General features: G+C 47.1%; 1 protein-coding gene across 8 annotated transcripts in view; it reads right to left on the bottom strand.

Annotated features, from left to right (window-relative positions):
• The window catches only part of ppp1r9a (protein phosphatase 1, regulatory subunit 9A), a 401,146-nt gene that overhangs the window by 165,023 nt on the left and 220,623 nt on the right, over positions 1–15,500 (bottom strand). For 7 of the 8 annotated variants that reach the window (XM_038797547.1, XM_038797548.1, XM_038797553.1 and 4 more), the window contains exon 6: positions 11,952–12,107. The exons of the other annotated variant lie outside the window; for it this stretch is intronic. In XM_038797547.1, the coding sequence (XP_038653475.1) occupies positions 11,952–12,107 (156 nt within the window). The remainder of the gene's footprint in view (positions 1–11,951; positions 12,108–15,500) is intronic. 8 annotated transcript variants of the gene reach the window in all.

The following is a 15,500-nucleotide window of genomic DNA, read 5'->3' on the forward strand; positions in this document are numbered from 1 at the left end:
TATGGTCCCACCCGTCGGGACCTCGGTGTTCTGGCTGCGGGGGCTGTCCTGATTGGGGGGTGGGGGGGGGGGGGGGGGGGAGAGAGAGAGAGAGATCCCACTCCGGGGGGTGGCTCCATGCTGGCCAGGCCCGCGATCAGGCCTACCGATTGGCAGGCGGGCTAATTGCGGGGGTGGGCCTATGTTCCTCCACGCCGGGCCCCTGTAGGGCTCCGCCATACTACCCGGGAGCCGGCGCGGAGATGGCAACCCACATGCATGGCTGTGGTGCGTATGCGTGGACCCGCGCCGGCCTTCAAGCACACAGCACTCCGGCGCGGTACTAGCCCCCGAAGGAGTGAATGCCTGGGCCTTGAAGGCCATTAACACCGCCGTCGCTCAGGCCGGTTTTGATGCCGGCGTCAAGACTTGGCCAGGATTTCGGAGAATCCCGGCCTGTATGTTTTCAAGAAGCAGTTATATGCAGCACTTTTGGCAAAGCAGATCAAAAGATATGGGGGAAAGCGGGATTAGGCTATTTAACTGGATGATCAGTCATGATTATAATGAATGATGGAGGAAGCTTGAAGGGCCAAATGGCCTTCTCCTGCTCCTATTTTCTAAGTTTCTAACCACGCTAGCAATTAGTAGAATGGACAACCTTTCAATGCTTGAATTAAGTTTCTCCCTGAACATGCATCAATGTTGAGGAGTCGATTGTGTGAGATTCAATTTTAGTCCATTCTATTTAAACAGAATGTTCTAATCTCAGAGAAAATTTCTCATCACCTATCGTGTTAAGAAAAATCAACTGAAACAGATGAATGAACTGATACAAAGGAGAATCCAGAACTTGAATCAGCTTTCCTAGTTAGTTTAGTGCTTCCTAACATGTACATTTGAATTCAGTGTCTTGGCATCATGAGCTTCTGGATCATTTGAAATGTTGATAGAATATGTGGATTTTTACAATTGTTTGATTTTTAAAAAAAACTTGCATTGTGTTGAAAATGTTTCCATGAGAAAAAAGATTTTGCAGACCAAGAATTTATGCGTCAACTGAAGGCACCAAAGACATGGATCAAATATTTATTTCAATTGATGCCAACTTTGAAGCCACAAACGAAAACCATTTCCAGAGGGGGATGTTTGGGCTTTGTGGCAGGTAGAGGAGGTTGTTGTTTTGGGGGGGAATTTCCCAGGGGAGGGTTTGAGAGTGTGTGTGGCATTAAATCCCTTGAAATTAGTATTGGATTGAGATCCCAAAATTATTCCATCCTTTTCTGGGTTTCTGCACAGCAGGTTTGAAGAGTAGCAGCGCAGCCTATTAAGTCTGTCAAATAAGTAATTAAGATAGTTAAGAGGCCAATGAAAAACTGTTTTAACCATCAATTCTGGACTTCCTAACCAGAGCACATGGGCTGGATTCTCCGATCCCCGATGCCAAAATCGCTTTTGCGACGGGACGGAGAACCCCCGATGATGCAAAAAGCGGGAGCAGCACTGCTTTTGCGATGCTCCGCCCCCTGAAAAGCGGCGCACTCTAGGGGTACGCCACACGCTGTATCCACGGCCTCAGGCCACTGCCTGAGGCCCGCCCTCGATGCTCCGTCCCTGACCGGCCGAGTTCCCGATGGCGTGTGACACGTGTGGTCTCACCCGTCATGAACTCAGCGTGGCGGCTGCGGACTCAGTCCAACGCTGTGGACTCAGCCACAGTCTAGGGGAGGGCCGATCCGTGGGCAGAGTGGGCTTTATTCGGGGCTGGGGGCACTGTGGGGGGCGATCCGGGGCGCACGAGCGGCCCAAGGGGGGCACTATTTTTGCTGTTCGGATCCGCGGGCTGCGTCCGCTATGAAGCACTGCACGGCCGTTGCAGGCTACCGCCGTGTGCATGTGCAGCCATGGACCCGGCAATGCTCCTGGCCGTATCGGCAGCTAGAGCTGGGAGCTCTACGCTGCTTGGCTGCCAGCTGCCCGCTCCCCCCCCAAGCAGGGAATTGATGCACAGAAACAGCAGCATCAGCTGCCTTCTCCTCGTCTGCAAGCCCCTCTACAGGGCAGGGGGCATTACGATGCAGCTCTAAGGAGGCAAGACGCCCGAGCCATCCTTACCTGGTCTGAACTATATGAAACTCCAGATCCACGGTAATGTGATTGATTAACTTCCCTCAGAAATAGCCAAAAAGCCACTAAGTTCAAGGGCAATTAGGGATGCACAACAAATGCAGGCCTTGCCAGTGAAGGCCACAGGAATGCATTTTTAAAAATCTGCGCACCAGTGCTGCCGGAACTCAAGTTTTCATGGAAGGTTGCTTTTGACATCTATAGCTTCCTGGAGAAAGATGTCCTTCCCATTGGCAGATCCCACAACCAACAGATCAGATCCAAGCTCTGCAACCAGGGGCTGGTTTAGCTCACAAGGCTAAACCGCTGGCTTTTAAAGCACACCAAGCAGGCCAGCAGCACGGTTCGATTCCCGTACCAGCCTCCCCGGACAGGCGCCGGAATGCGGCGACTAGGGGCTTTTCACAGTAACTTCATTGAAGTCTACTCGTGACAATAAGCGATTTTCATTTCATTTCATTTCATCCTACCATATCCAATGGTGAATGATGGTGGACAATTAATCAACTAACAGGAAGACCAGGCTCCACAAATATTCCCACCTCAATGACGGGAGAGCCCAGAACATCAGTGCAAAATAGAAAGCTAAAGCATTTGAAACTATCTTCAGCCAGAAGTGCTGAGTGGATTATCCATCTCATGAGGCTAGCATCAGAGTTCCAGTCTTCAGCTAATTATATTCACTATACCGGATATCAAGAAATGGCTGAAGGCACTGGACACTTGCGAAACCAAACTGTTCCAGGAATAGCTACAGCACAGGCATCTACCCGACAGTGTGGAAAATTGCCCAGGTATATCCTGTCCACATAAAACAGGATGAATTCAACCCGGCCAATTTCTGCCATACCAGTTTACTCTTGATAATCAGCAAAATGATGGAAGGTGTCGTTGACAGTGCTTTCAAGCGGTACCTACACAACAATAATATGCTTACTAATACTCAATTTGCATTCTGCCAGGGTCATTCAGCTCCTTACCTCATTACAGCCTTGGTTCATCATGAACAAAGGAGTTGAACTCAAGTAGTGAGGTGAGAGTGACTGCCCTTGACACCGAATCTCATTTGACATCAAAACTGAAGTCAATGGGAATCAGGTGGAAAACTCTCCACTGGTTGGAGTCATATAAAGCATAAAGATGGTTGTGATTGGCAGAGGCCAATCATTGCAACACTGGGACCTTGCTGCAGGAGTTCTTCAGGGTAATGCTCTTGGCCCAAATATCTTCAGCAGTTTCAGTGACTTTGCCTGTATCACAAGGTCAGAAGTGGGAATGTTCGCTGACGAAAGCACAATATTCGGCATAATTCGTGACTCCTCAGATACTGAAGCAGTTCTTGCCCAAATGCAGCACAACCTGGGCAATTTTCAGACTTGGGATAATAGGTGGCAAGTAAAATTTGCACCATACAAGAGGCAGGCAATGACCATCTCCAACAAGAGAGAATCTAACCATATCCTCTTGACATTCAATGGCATCACCATCGCTGAATCCCCAACTATCAACAACGCCAAAAAACAAATTTATATTTATGGGACTTACTGCTTGCCTTGACATTCAATGGCATTACCAGAAACTGAACTGTACTAGCCATATAAATATTGTGGCTACAAGAGAAAGACAAGTAATTCACCACCTGACTCCTCAAAGCCTTCCCACCATCAACAAGGCACAAGGCAGGGGCGGGATTCTCCCCTACCCGGCGGGACAGGGGGTCCCGGCGTAGGGGAGTGGCGCCAACCACTCCGGGGTCGGGCCTCCCCAAAGGTGCGGAATTCTCCGCACCTTTGGGGGCTAGCCCCGTGCCGGAGCGGTTGGCACCACGCCGACTGCCGCAAAACCCGGCGCCAGCGGCCTTTCAGGCCCGCCGCCGGAGCTGGCTGAAAGGCTTTCGCCGGTTCACGCATGCGCCGGCGGTGACGTCAGCGGCCAGCTGCCGCTGACGTCACCACCGGCGCATGCGCGCTGTGGGTTTCTCTTCCGCTTCCGCCATGGCGGAGGCCATGGCGGCAGTGGAGGAGAAAGAGTGCCCCCAGGGCACTGGCCCTACCCTGATAGGGGGGCCCCGATCGCGGGCCTGGCCACCGTGGGGGCACCCCCCGGGGTCCGATCGGCCCACGCCCCCCCAGGACTCAGGGGGCCCGGTCACGCCGCCGTTCCCGCTGCCACCAGAGGTGGTTCAAACCACGGCGGCGGGAGAGGCCTCCCAGCGGCGGGACTTCAGCCCATCGCAGGCCGGAGAATCGCCGCAGGGGGCTCGCCGCTCGACGTGGCGCAACTCCCGCCCCGCCAATTCCCGGGTGGCGGAGAATTTCTGCCACGTCGGGGGCGGGATTTTCGGCGGCCCCGGGCGATTCTCCGACCCTACGTGGGGTCGGAGAATTTCGCCCCAGGAGTGTGATTGAATCGTCTCCACTTACCTGGATGAGTGCAGCTCCAACAACACTCAAGAAGTTCAACATCCATGACAATGCAGTCCACTTATATTCACTCTACCGGATATCAAGAAATGACTGAAGGCACTGGACATTTGCGAAACCAAACTGTTCCAGGAACAGCTACAGCACAGGCAACAACCCGACAATGTGGGAAATTGCACAGGTATATCCTGTCCACATAAAGCAGGATGAATTCAACCTGGCTTGGTTGGCACCCATCCACAACATTAAACATTATCTCCCTCCAGCAAGAACAGTGACAGTAATGGGTACCATCTACAAGATTCACTGCAACAGCTCACCAAGGCTCCTTTGATAGGTCCTTGTGACAAATGCAGGATTATAAATATATTGGATTATAAGTATTTGACAATTTAAGGGTTAAAAGTTTATGTTAGAATGTGTTTGAGTGCAGTAGTCATGTTTTTAAAAGGATCCTGGTTTGCAAGACCAGAAAGCTTTCAGGAGCCAGAGGTGAAATTGATCCGAGTAAAAAGCCTGGGCTAATGCACGGTTGTTTGGCTAGGGGTAGTCCCTGGGGAGTTAATGTATTTTCAGCCTGGGAGATGATGTCATTGCTGGGTGGAGCTAAGGCATTCAGACATTGTGAGAAAGCTTTGAAGTTCACCACAAGTGAGGTCTTTTGCTCTCACAGTAGGATAGTTAAAAAAGAGGGCAGCACTGTGGCTCAGTGGGTTAGCTCTGCTGCCTCATGGAGCTGAGGTCCCAGGTTCGATCCCGGCTCTGGGTCACTGTCCATGTGGAGTTTGCACATTCTCCCCGTGTCTGCGTGGGTTTCGCCCCCACAACCCAAAGATGTGCAGGCTAGGTGAATTGGCCACGTTAAATTGCCCCTTAATTGGAAAAAATGAATTGGTTTTCTAAATTGATAAACAAATAAATTTTTTAAAAAGGATAGTTAAAAAAGATTAGTAGCATTTAAGCAGTGCAGGTTTGTCCGAGGACAAGGGTGAAGCTGAAGCAAACCAGCTGAAACAGCTTTTTGAACACATTCAGCCTGAGTCTGCAGGGGTTCTAGCAGGAGTCAAATCTGTTCTGGAAAGCAAGTATTATTCTGTGCCATTTGGATGTGGAATGGATTGAGAGCTGTATGTTTTTTTTCTTTCTTGTTGTTTAATTGGGAATAGAGATAGGGTATTGCATTTACTGTATTTAGTAGTATTGTTCAAGGAGCAATTGCAAGCCATTTTTGGGTGTGAGGTTTAAGATTTTAATACTGCGCTGGTAATAAAGTTTTGTTTTAAAATACCAAATCCCTATTTCTTCGTGCAATCTCTCCTGGAGCGTAGTATCCTTTCCGCAGTCTTAAAAAATAAAATAAAATATTGGGGTTTTGGTCCAGTATCCTAGCCACTGTTTGAGCCAGGTCGGAGATTGCAATAACCTTCAACCCCACAACTTTTACCACTTAGAACAGGCTTGCCAAAGTGCTACTAAGTGCAGTTGAAAATTCAGAAAGAAATTGCTCCTCCAATCACAGGCCATCTACAAGGTGCATTTCAGCAACACGCCAAGGTTACTTCAACAGGACCTTTCAAACCTGCGACCTCTACAACCCAGAAGGACAAGGGCAACAGATGCATGTGAACACTACCACCTGGAAGCTCCCTTCCAAGCCACTCACTATCCTGACTTGGTACTATATTGTCATTCTTTCACTGTCATGGAGTCAAAATTCTGGAACTCACTTCCTAACAGTACAGTGGGTATTCCTACAATGCATGGACTGCAGCTCACCACCACCTTAAGGGCAATTAGGGATGGGAAATAAATGTTGGTCTAGCTAGTGATGCCCACATCCCATGAACGAATCAATAAAAGAAAATTGTTCGTGTATTGCCAGTGGCCAATTAAATGTCTGCCACTGGTAAGGCAACCTCCACAAATTCTCCACCACCACCTTTCCAGCATCTCTACCTCTCGCCAAGTTGTGAAAGAAAGCAGTGAGGTATGAGTTTTTACAATGGTTTATGTGGAGATGAGGGAAGGACAATATTTGTGGAAAGCGACTGAGCGGCATGGGTACAGGAGCATGAGTGTGAACTCTTCAGATATGGATGTGAGATGCCTTCAATGAGAGAAACTGAGCAGAGCTACAAGATGCATTGTTCTGAGGGGTCTTGTGCAAGGTAACGTTGTGCTGATTGTGGGTTTGACACCAGAGACTGTAATTAAACTATTTTCCACCCTATATTTTATGGAGAGATTAAAAGTGGGATCAAAATACTTGCAATGCAATATTCTTTGCACAGTGTACTTTTCCTTGATTCTTACAAGACTTAATAAGGAAAGATCAAGTTAGTTAGGTGAAATAGGTAAGAAATAATTTGAAGATCAAGTATCCAATTTCTCCAGTTAAATAACTATTAAAATACCTGTGATATATATCTGCATTGTAATTATATTTCAACAATAAGCTTCCTATAACTTGGTGTGACTGACTTTTGAAATTCTTACATTCATATGAAACATGTTTTTTCTAAATAATTGCAGACAGTTAGATAATTAGAGAGTAATGCAGCACTTGGCTAGGTTTAGTTCCAGTTCTGGAAGCATTAGGGCCAAGAATCAAATTGTGAAAATATCTGCATTACAGCCTTGTTACATATTAAACATAATCTTGGGAGGGAAACTAAGATATTTTAGATTTATTTCATATGAAAATACAAACAATAGGCTATTTCATTCAGATCTGCATGTACATCAGCACAATTTTCAACAAGGGCATAAAAAGGAATGCATAAAGTTTAAATATAATATAGTGTTCTGCAGTTATTGAGACGCAAATCAACTATTTATAAATAGGCAATGAAAACTATATATAATTTCCGACAAAGCTGTACATAGAAAGTATTAGTCATTTTGTCAAATACTTAAAAAGGAAAGAAAATATAAGAAATAGCATGCTGTATATTCAAGTGCACTTCTTTCTAACTTGTGGCTCATTATATAAAGTTGATTCTTTCCTGCATTTTTGAACATCCAGAAGGGCTGCTAAAATTACTTTAAAAATACTCCTAAAAATGCTTTTGAAACATTAAAAAAATATATTTTATGGGACATTGGCATTGCTGCAATACCCACATTTTTGCTCATGCATCTCTGACTGCCAGTAAATTAAAGTCAGTTAAGAGTCAACTACAAGACACTAGAGGATGAGTTTGATTTGCCGGGTGGGAACGGGTTTCGGTATCTTCAAGTGTGGGACTTTGTACGGAGACAGGTCCCAAGCTTTCTTCGCCTCCCCCTGAGGGGACAACAGGATAAAGTGCTGTCAAAAACATGGGTTGCAGGTGGGAAGGTTTCGGACATATGCAGGGAATTGTTAGAGTGGGAAGGGGCCCCTATCAGAGAGGTGAAGAGGAAGTGGGAAGAGGAGCTAGGAGGGGAGCTGGAAACTGAACTGTGAGAAAAAGTCTTGAAAAGGGTAAATGCATCCTTGTCCTGTGCTAGACTCAGCTTGATTCAGTTCAAGGTAGTCCACAGGACCCACATAACAGTAGCTCAGATGAGTAGGTTCTTCGAGGAGGTGGAGGACAGATGTGGGCGGTGTGGGGGTAGCCCGGCCAACCATGTTCATATGTTTTGGGCATGTCAAAACTGAGGGAATTCTTGCTGTTGTATGTGGCGGATCCAGAAGGGGGAATGCCGGGGGTGATGGAGCTGTTAGCGGAATTTGGGGGCTTCTCGGGCTATAAGTTAAATTTAGGCAAGAGTGAGGTATTTGTAGTACACCCGGGTGATCAGGAGGAGGGAATTGGTAGACTCCCGTTTAAGAGGGCAGTGAAGAGTTTCAGATACCTGGGGGTGCAGGTGGCCAGGAGTTGGGGGACTCTCCATAAGCTTAATTTTACCAGGCTGGTGGAACAGATGGAGGAGGAATTTAAAAGGTGGGACATGGTGCCGCTATTGTTGGCGGGTAGAGTGCAGTCCGTCAAAATGACGGTTCTCCCGAGGTTCTTGTTCCTTTTTCAGTGTTTGCCCATCTTTATCCCTCGGGCCTTTTTTAGAAGGGTGACTAGCAGCATCATGAGCTTTGTTTGGGCGCATGGGACCCCGAGGGTGAAGGGAGTCTTCTTGGAGCGGGGTAGAGATGGGGGGGCTGGCGTTACCCAATCTCTCGGGGTATTATTGGGCGGCCAATGTGTCGATGGTGCGCAAGTGGGTAATGGAGGGGGTGGGGGCAGCATGGAAACGGATGGAGAGGGCGTCCTGTGGAGATACAAGCCTGGGGGCCCTGGTAACGGCGCCGTGGCCGCTCCCTCCTACGAGGTATACCACGAGTCCGGTGGTGGCGGCTACCCTCAAGATTTGGGGGCAGTGGAGGCGACATAGGGGAGCTCGATGGAGGCACCGTTAAAGGGGGAACCATAGGTTCGTCCCGGGGAACATTGATGGGGGATTTCAGGGTTGGTACAGAGCGGGCATCAGACAGCTGAGGGAACTGTTTATTGATGGGAGGTTTGCGAGCCTGGGGGAGTTGGAGGAGAAATTTGGGCTCCCCCCGGGGAACATGTTCAGGTATCTGCAGGTAAAGGCATTTGCTAGGCGGCAGGTGGAGGGATTCCCTTCGCTTCCCGCGAGGGGGGTGAGCGACAGGGTGCTTTCGGGGGTCTGGGTCGGAGAGGGAAGATATCTGATATCTACAAGGTTATGCAGGAGGCGGAGGAGGCGTCAGTAGAGGAGCTGAAAGCTAAGTGGGAGGGGGAACTGGGGGAACAGATCGAAGACGGGACATGGGCTGATGCCCTGGAGAGGGTTAATTCTTCCTCCTTGTGTGCACGGCTTAGCCTCATCCAATTCAAGGTGCTGCACCGGGCCCACATGACTGGGACGAGGATGTGTAGGTTCTTTGGGGGTGAAGACAGGTGTGTCAGGTGCTCGGGGAGTCCAGCGAACCATGCCCATATGTTCTGGGCATGCCCGGCACTGGAGGAGTTCTGGAAGGGGGGGTGGCGAGGACGGTGTCGAGGGTGGTGGGATCCAGGGTCAAGCCAGGATGGGGACTCGCAATTTTTGGGGTTGGGGTGGAGCCGGGAGTGCAGGAGTGAAAGAGGCCGGTGTGCTGGCCTTTGCGTCCCTAGTAGCCCGGCAAAGGATCTTGCTACAATGGAAGGATGCGAGGCCCCCAAGCGTGGAGACCTGGATCAATGACATGGCGGGTTTCATTAAGCTAGAGAAGATCAAATTTGCCCTGAGAGGGTCGGTACAAGGGTTCTTTAGGTGGTGGCAACCTTTTCTCGACTTTCTGGCTCAACGATAGGGTACGGGGACAGTAGCAGCAGCAACCCGGGGGGGGGGGGGGGGGGGGGGGGGGGGGGGTGGGGGGAAAGGGGGAGGGAAAAGGTGGGGGAGGGAAAAGGTGGGGGGGGGGGGGCGGATGATGACTATGTTTGTTAATTAATTTAAATTTATTTTTAAGTTCTTCTGTTGTTCATTGGGGTTGGGGGGTGGGGGATGGGATACATGCGTCAATACGGTCTGGGGGTGATACAGTTATTATGGGTTATTTTGTTGCATTTCATTGTTTGTCGTTACGTTTTATATTTTCTGTAAAAAATTCCAATAAAAATTATATTAAAAAAAAAAGAAACTGAGGGAATTCTGGCAGAGATTTACAGACGTTATGTCGGAAGACCTGGAAGGTAGGGTAACTCCGGGTCCAGAATTAGCAATATTTGGGGTGTCGGAAGATCCGGGGGTGGGGGGGCGAGAGAGAGGCTGATATGCTGGCCTCCTCCTCCCTGGTGGCCCGGAGACAGATCTTGCTGAGATGGAGGGACTCGGAGCCCCGAAAATCAGGAGTGTGGGTCAGTGATATGGTAGAGTTTCTCAGTCGGGAGAAAATCAAGTTCGCTCTAAGAGGATAAATACAGGGATTCGCCTGGAGATGGCAGCCGTTCATAGATTTCTTTAACAAAAACTGAACGTCAGCAGTAAGGGGAGAAAGGGGAAAAGGGGGGGGGGGGAATAGGAGGCATGGTAATGTTAAATAAGGACAGGGAATTTAGTATATGGGTAATTGGGGATAGGACGGGAGAAGTGGGGGACGTGGTTTATTGTTTGTTATTTTAGGGGGTATTTTGTGCGTCGACCCGCGCGGTTGTTTTAGAAATTTCAATATGTTAAATTGTGAAAATGACAAATGCTTCAATAAAATATTTTCTGAATAAAAAAGTCAACTACGTTGCTGTGGGGCTAGGATCAGTCAAGCACATTGCTGTGGGGCTAAGGCCAGTCTAGCACATTGCTGTGGGACCAAGGCCAGTCTAGCACATTGCTGTGGGGCTAAGGCCAGTCTAGCACATTGCTGTGGGGCTAAGGTCAGTCTACCACATTGCGGTGGGGCTAAGGTCAGTCTAGCACATTGCGGTGGGGCTAGGGTCGGTCAAGCACATTGCTGTGGGGCTAAGGCCAGTCTAGCACATTGCTGTGGGACCAAGGCCAGTCTAGCACATTGCTGTGGGGCTAGGATCAGTCTAGCACATTGCTGTGGGGCTAAGGCCAGTCTAGCACATTGCTGTGGGGCTAAGGCCAGTCTAGCACATTTCTGTGGGGCTAAGGTCAGTCTAGCACATTGCTGTGGGGCTAAGGTCAGTCTAGCACATTGCGGTGGGGCTAAGGTCAGTCTAGTACATTGCGGTGGGGCTAGGGTCGGTCAAGCACATTGCTGTGGGGCTAAGGCCAGTCTAGCACATTGCTGTGGGGCTAAGGTCAGTCTAGCACATTGCGGTGGGGCTAAGGTCAGTCTAGCACATTGCGGTGGGGCTAGGGTCGGTCAAGCACATTGCTGTGGGGCTAAGGCCAGTCTAGCACATTGCTGTGGGACCAAGGCCAGTCTAGCACATTGCTGTGGGGCTAAGGTCAGTCTAGCACATTGCGGTGGGGCTAGGGTCGGTCAAGCACATTGCTGTGGAACCTTGGTCAGTCAAGTACATTGGTGTGGGGCTGGAGTCACATGTAGGTCAGTCAAGTAAGGATGGGAGATTTCCTTCCCGAAAGAACATTGGTGAACCAGATGGATTTTTATTAACATCAATGATAGCTTCATGGCACCATTACTGAAACCAGCTTTCAACTCCAGATTTTTCCTGGTTTTTTAATTAATTTAATTTAAATTCCACCAGCATACTTGGTGAGATTTGAACTCATGAGAATTAGCCTGGGCCTCTCGATTACTAGTTCAGTGACATTAACACTACTCACCATCTTCTCACTTTTGGAAAAATCTTCAGAACATTAATTTGGAATAACATCCATGTTTTTAAATAAGTCTTTGTTAAGATAATTACTTTGTAGTTCTACTTTCATTCGACTTTGCTGAATTTCTCCATGTTTGACTACCTTTTGCTTGGCTGGCTATACAAACATATTCCTGGTTACCTCTTTGAATTTGTGAGCAATCTTGCTGGCGTCCACCTCTGTAGGAGAAAGCATATCATCGGTTTCAGGCAGGTCAAACACTTCAATCGCCATTTCGCCACCAGTGAGAACTGAGCCCATTTCGTCATCTTCCTCATCAGTGGCATATTCTCCTGTCTTAACATCAAATTATATTTTTGCAAACATGAATACTAAAGTTGTACATATAGAAAATAATTTGCGTTTATAAAAGACAGCCTTTAGGATGGCAACAAAATGCACATTTGTTTAGCTGTCTAGGTAGGAGCGCAATGCTGATGAATATATATTTTTAAAGTGCACTATATGTAATTAATCGCAAACTGAAATGTTGTATTTTACTTTAAGACCTCCAAGTAACATTTCAAAAAGGCATGGATGAAGAATAGTACTACAAAAATTACAAAAAGAACACAAGTTTGGCAGATTGCATAGCAAAGATGGTATTGAATAACTGTTGCACCCTTCTTCCAGTTGTCACTACTTTTTGTGACTAATGGCTATTCTTTCAGCCCAAATACACAAAATAGACACTCCCAACAGTTAAATATAGAAACATTAAAAAAAAATTTAAGTACCCAATTCATTTTTCCAATTAAGGGGCAATTTAGCATGACCAATCCATCTACCTTGCATATCTTTGTGGGTTGTGTGGGCGAAACCCACGCAAACACGGGGAGAATGTGCAAACGCCACATGGACAGTAACCCAGAGCCGGGATCGGACCTGGGACTTCGGCGCCGTGAGGCAGCAGTGCTATTCACTGCACCACCGTGCGGCTCTTAAATTAAGAAACATAAACTTAAGCCACAGACGATTAGCTGTGTATTTCCTCAAATTTAAAGCATTGGAATTGAAAATTAACATGATAATTGTTATTATCCAAGGCCACATAAGAAACAATACAACACACTTATATGTTTGAGTAAGCTCAAATTTATACTCATCTTGCCAATCAAACTACAGCCAAGAACTCCGGAGGTCCAGAGGGTCATATCCAGGAGTTACCCCACAAAGTGCACTAGGGGACTGCCACCACACAAACTCCCCCCACCCCCCCACCACCCAGCCTCAAGAAAGTCCCACTCAAGCACGGCACGACAAATGCCCAGGAAGTTCAAAATTTACAATGGGCAATTACTCTGCACTGGGAGACATCCGAAACACTGATTTTAAATCAGACATTTTGGATGATTTTTTGACTCTCTTAACACAGCTTCACTACCCCCAATGCTGCTGACCTAGACTGAAGACCTCAGGAACCCGCTGCCATCCTTTTCCCACCTGGTCCAAATAGGAAGGTCAGGTGAAAATTGTACAGCTCCATTCTAGGATAAGGAAGAAGGAATAGAGTGGCAACCTGACTGTGACTGCCACTCCTCAAAAGTTCTTCCCTTGTTGCTTTTTAAGTCCAACCTGTTGGATTTGTAAAATACTATGTTTAGGAATGGAAATCATACAGAAATTTTTTGAAGATTTCCTTTTTTTGCACATTTGTGTGACTGATTTAATTAACTGGGGCATACAGTTTTTCTGCGATCCAATAACTGAAAACGCATTTTATTTTTTAAAATAAGAACCTAACAGTTTACAGAAACAGAACCTACACCTTTCTGAAAAATACTACTCCTACAGAGATTATCACTTCTTATCCTTCACAAGGAATATGCCGCCCCAGTGAAAGAATAATGTATGAGTAAAATAATTCCTTGTTGTACCATGTGGTCATTCTACAAATATAGACATGAACTTAAATTTGATTGAAAAATAATGTTAATCAGATTTGCTTTACTTAAAATTATCATCCTATGTAAATGCATGCAACATACATTTAAAAATGATATTCATACACCCACTCTGTGTACTGCCTTAGCCACCTGCCCAGGTTCTAAGACCCAGCTGCCAGTAGAAGTGAAAAAACACTTAAGTAGATGTACCCCTTTCCTTTCTCCAGGGCATGATCATGACCTATACATAATTAATAGCACTTATATGGTGACTTCCCATTTGCCGATGATAGACAATTTTTTACTTTTAGAGTAATACATAATTCATCCACTGTCAAAAATACAGGCAAAATAGTAGATTATGTTGTAATATACAAGAGTGGTCAATCATTACCTGTGACTACTGGATATACATGTCACACCTGGTAATTTTACTCAATCAATATTTCCAAAATCATATTTGTAAACAATAAATGGAAGATGGTCTTTCATATGTATTTATCTGTATCTAAGTTTCTATGCGCATTAATTCCACATCACTTTGAAACGACCTTAAATACCATTTATTTAGAATCATAAGCTTCCCCATCCATTGGTGCGCAATAGTGGTTGCATTTTGAGACACAAATCAAGAACTTAAATAAACACTTGCAAAGTCAATGACCAAAATTGCCACTGATGGAATTATTGCACTCAGGAGTTTGCGATGTTGTCCTAGCAAGAGGTGCCAAGGAAATGTCTGAGACAGTGAAGGTGGAAACTGTTCGGCCTTTTCTCTTGTCGAGAATATGTTGTCCATGACTCGATAGTGCAGAGGTGAGCAAAAAGGACAAAGACTTGGTAGACTCAAAGTTTGGTGTTCGCAGTCAGATTTCCGTTGTTCCACATTCTCTTACTCAGCTTGGACATAACAGCTTTTGCGATGTGTGTATTGATTTCAGCATTAAGTGAGATTGCTGGTGATTGTAGAGTCTAGATATATGAAACTATCAACAACGCCCAATATAACACTGTCAACGCTGATAGAAAGTGATACATCTTCCTTATGCTTATGGCTCGTCATTCTTGCCCTCCTCGGATGTGCCATAAGTTCCTCATCACCAACCTCCACCATGTTGCTCTGCTGCTGTGCGAGGTTGTGGAGGGCACAGCAGACCACCACAAATAAGCGACCCTCCGAGTGGTGCACCGGAGTGTACCACCAGAGCAGTCAAGGCATCGGAATCGCATCTTGAGGAGTCTGATGCACCACTGAATGGCAGCCCGGGCCTCGTTGTATTGGGTCTCCGCTTCAGTCTCCGGCTTCCGTATAGGCATCTTTAATCAGGTCCTCAGCGGCTATCCCTTATCTCCAAAGAGCCAGCTGCCCATCCTGGGGTGCTCCTCGAAGAGGCCGGGGATGACCAACTGCTGGGAAGCGGGCACATACGTGCATGATCTTCATCTGGTGGTCGCACATAAGTTGTGTTGAGGAAGTGGAACCCCTTTTAGTTAACATACGGCACCCCCAGATGACATGGCAAGCGCAGGGTGACATGCATGGCATTTATTATCCCTGGACCTGGGGCATCCCGGTGATGGCAGAGAAACCTGCAGCCTGGGCATCTTGCTGGGCTTGGTCCATGTCAAAGGCGATGTAGTTTTCTGCCTGCGCATACCGGGCATCTGTGGGCTGTGTCCTGCGGAATATCATACAGGCTCAAACCTTGGAATGATCCTGAGATGTAAAATTTCAGGGCTGCGGTGACCTTGACTGCCACCGGAGCAGGTGTCCTTTCCTAAGCAGATTTCCTTCCCTAAGGGA

This window comes from Scyliorhinus canicula, chromosome 5 (genome assembly GCF_902713615.1).
Source record: "Scyliorhinus canicula chromosome 5, sScyCan1.1, whole genome shotgun sequence".
NCBI classification, from domain to species: Eukaryota; Metazoa; Chordata; class Chondrichthyes; order Carcharhiniformes; family Scyliorhinidae; genus Scyliorhinus; species Scyliorhinus canicula.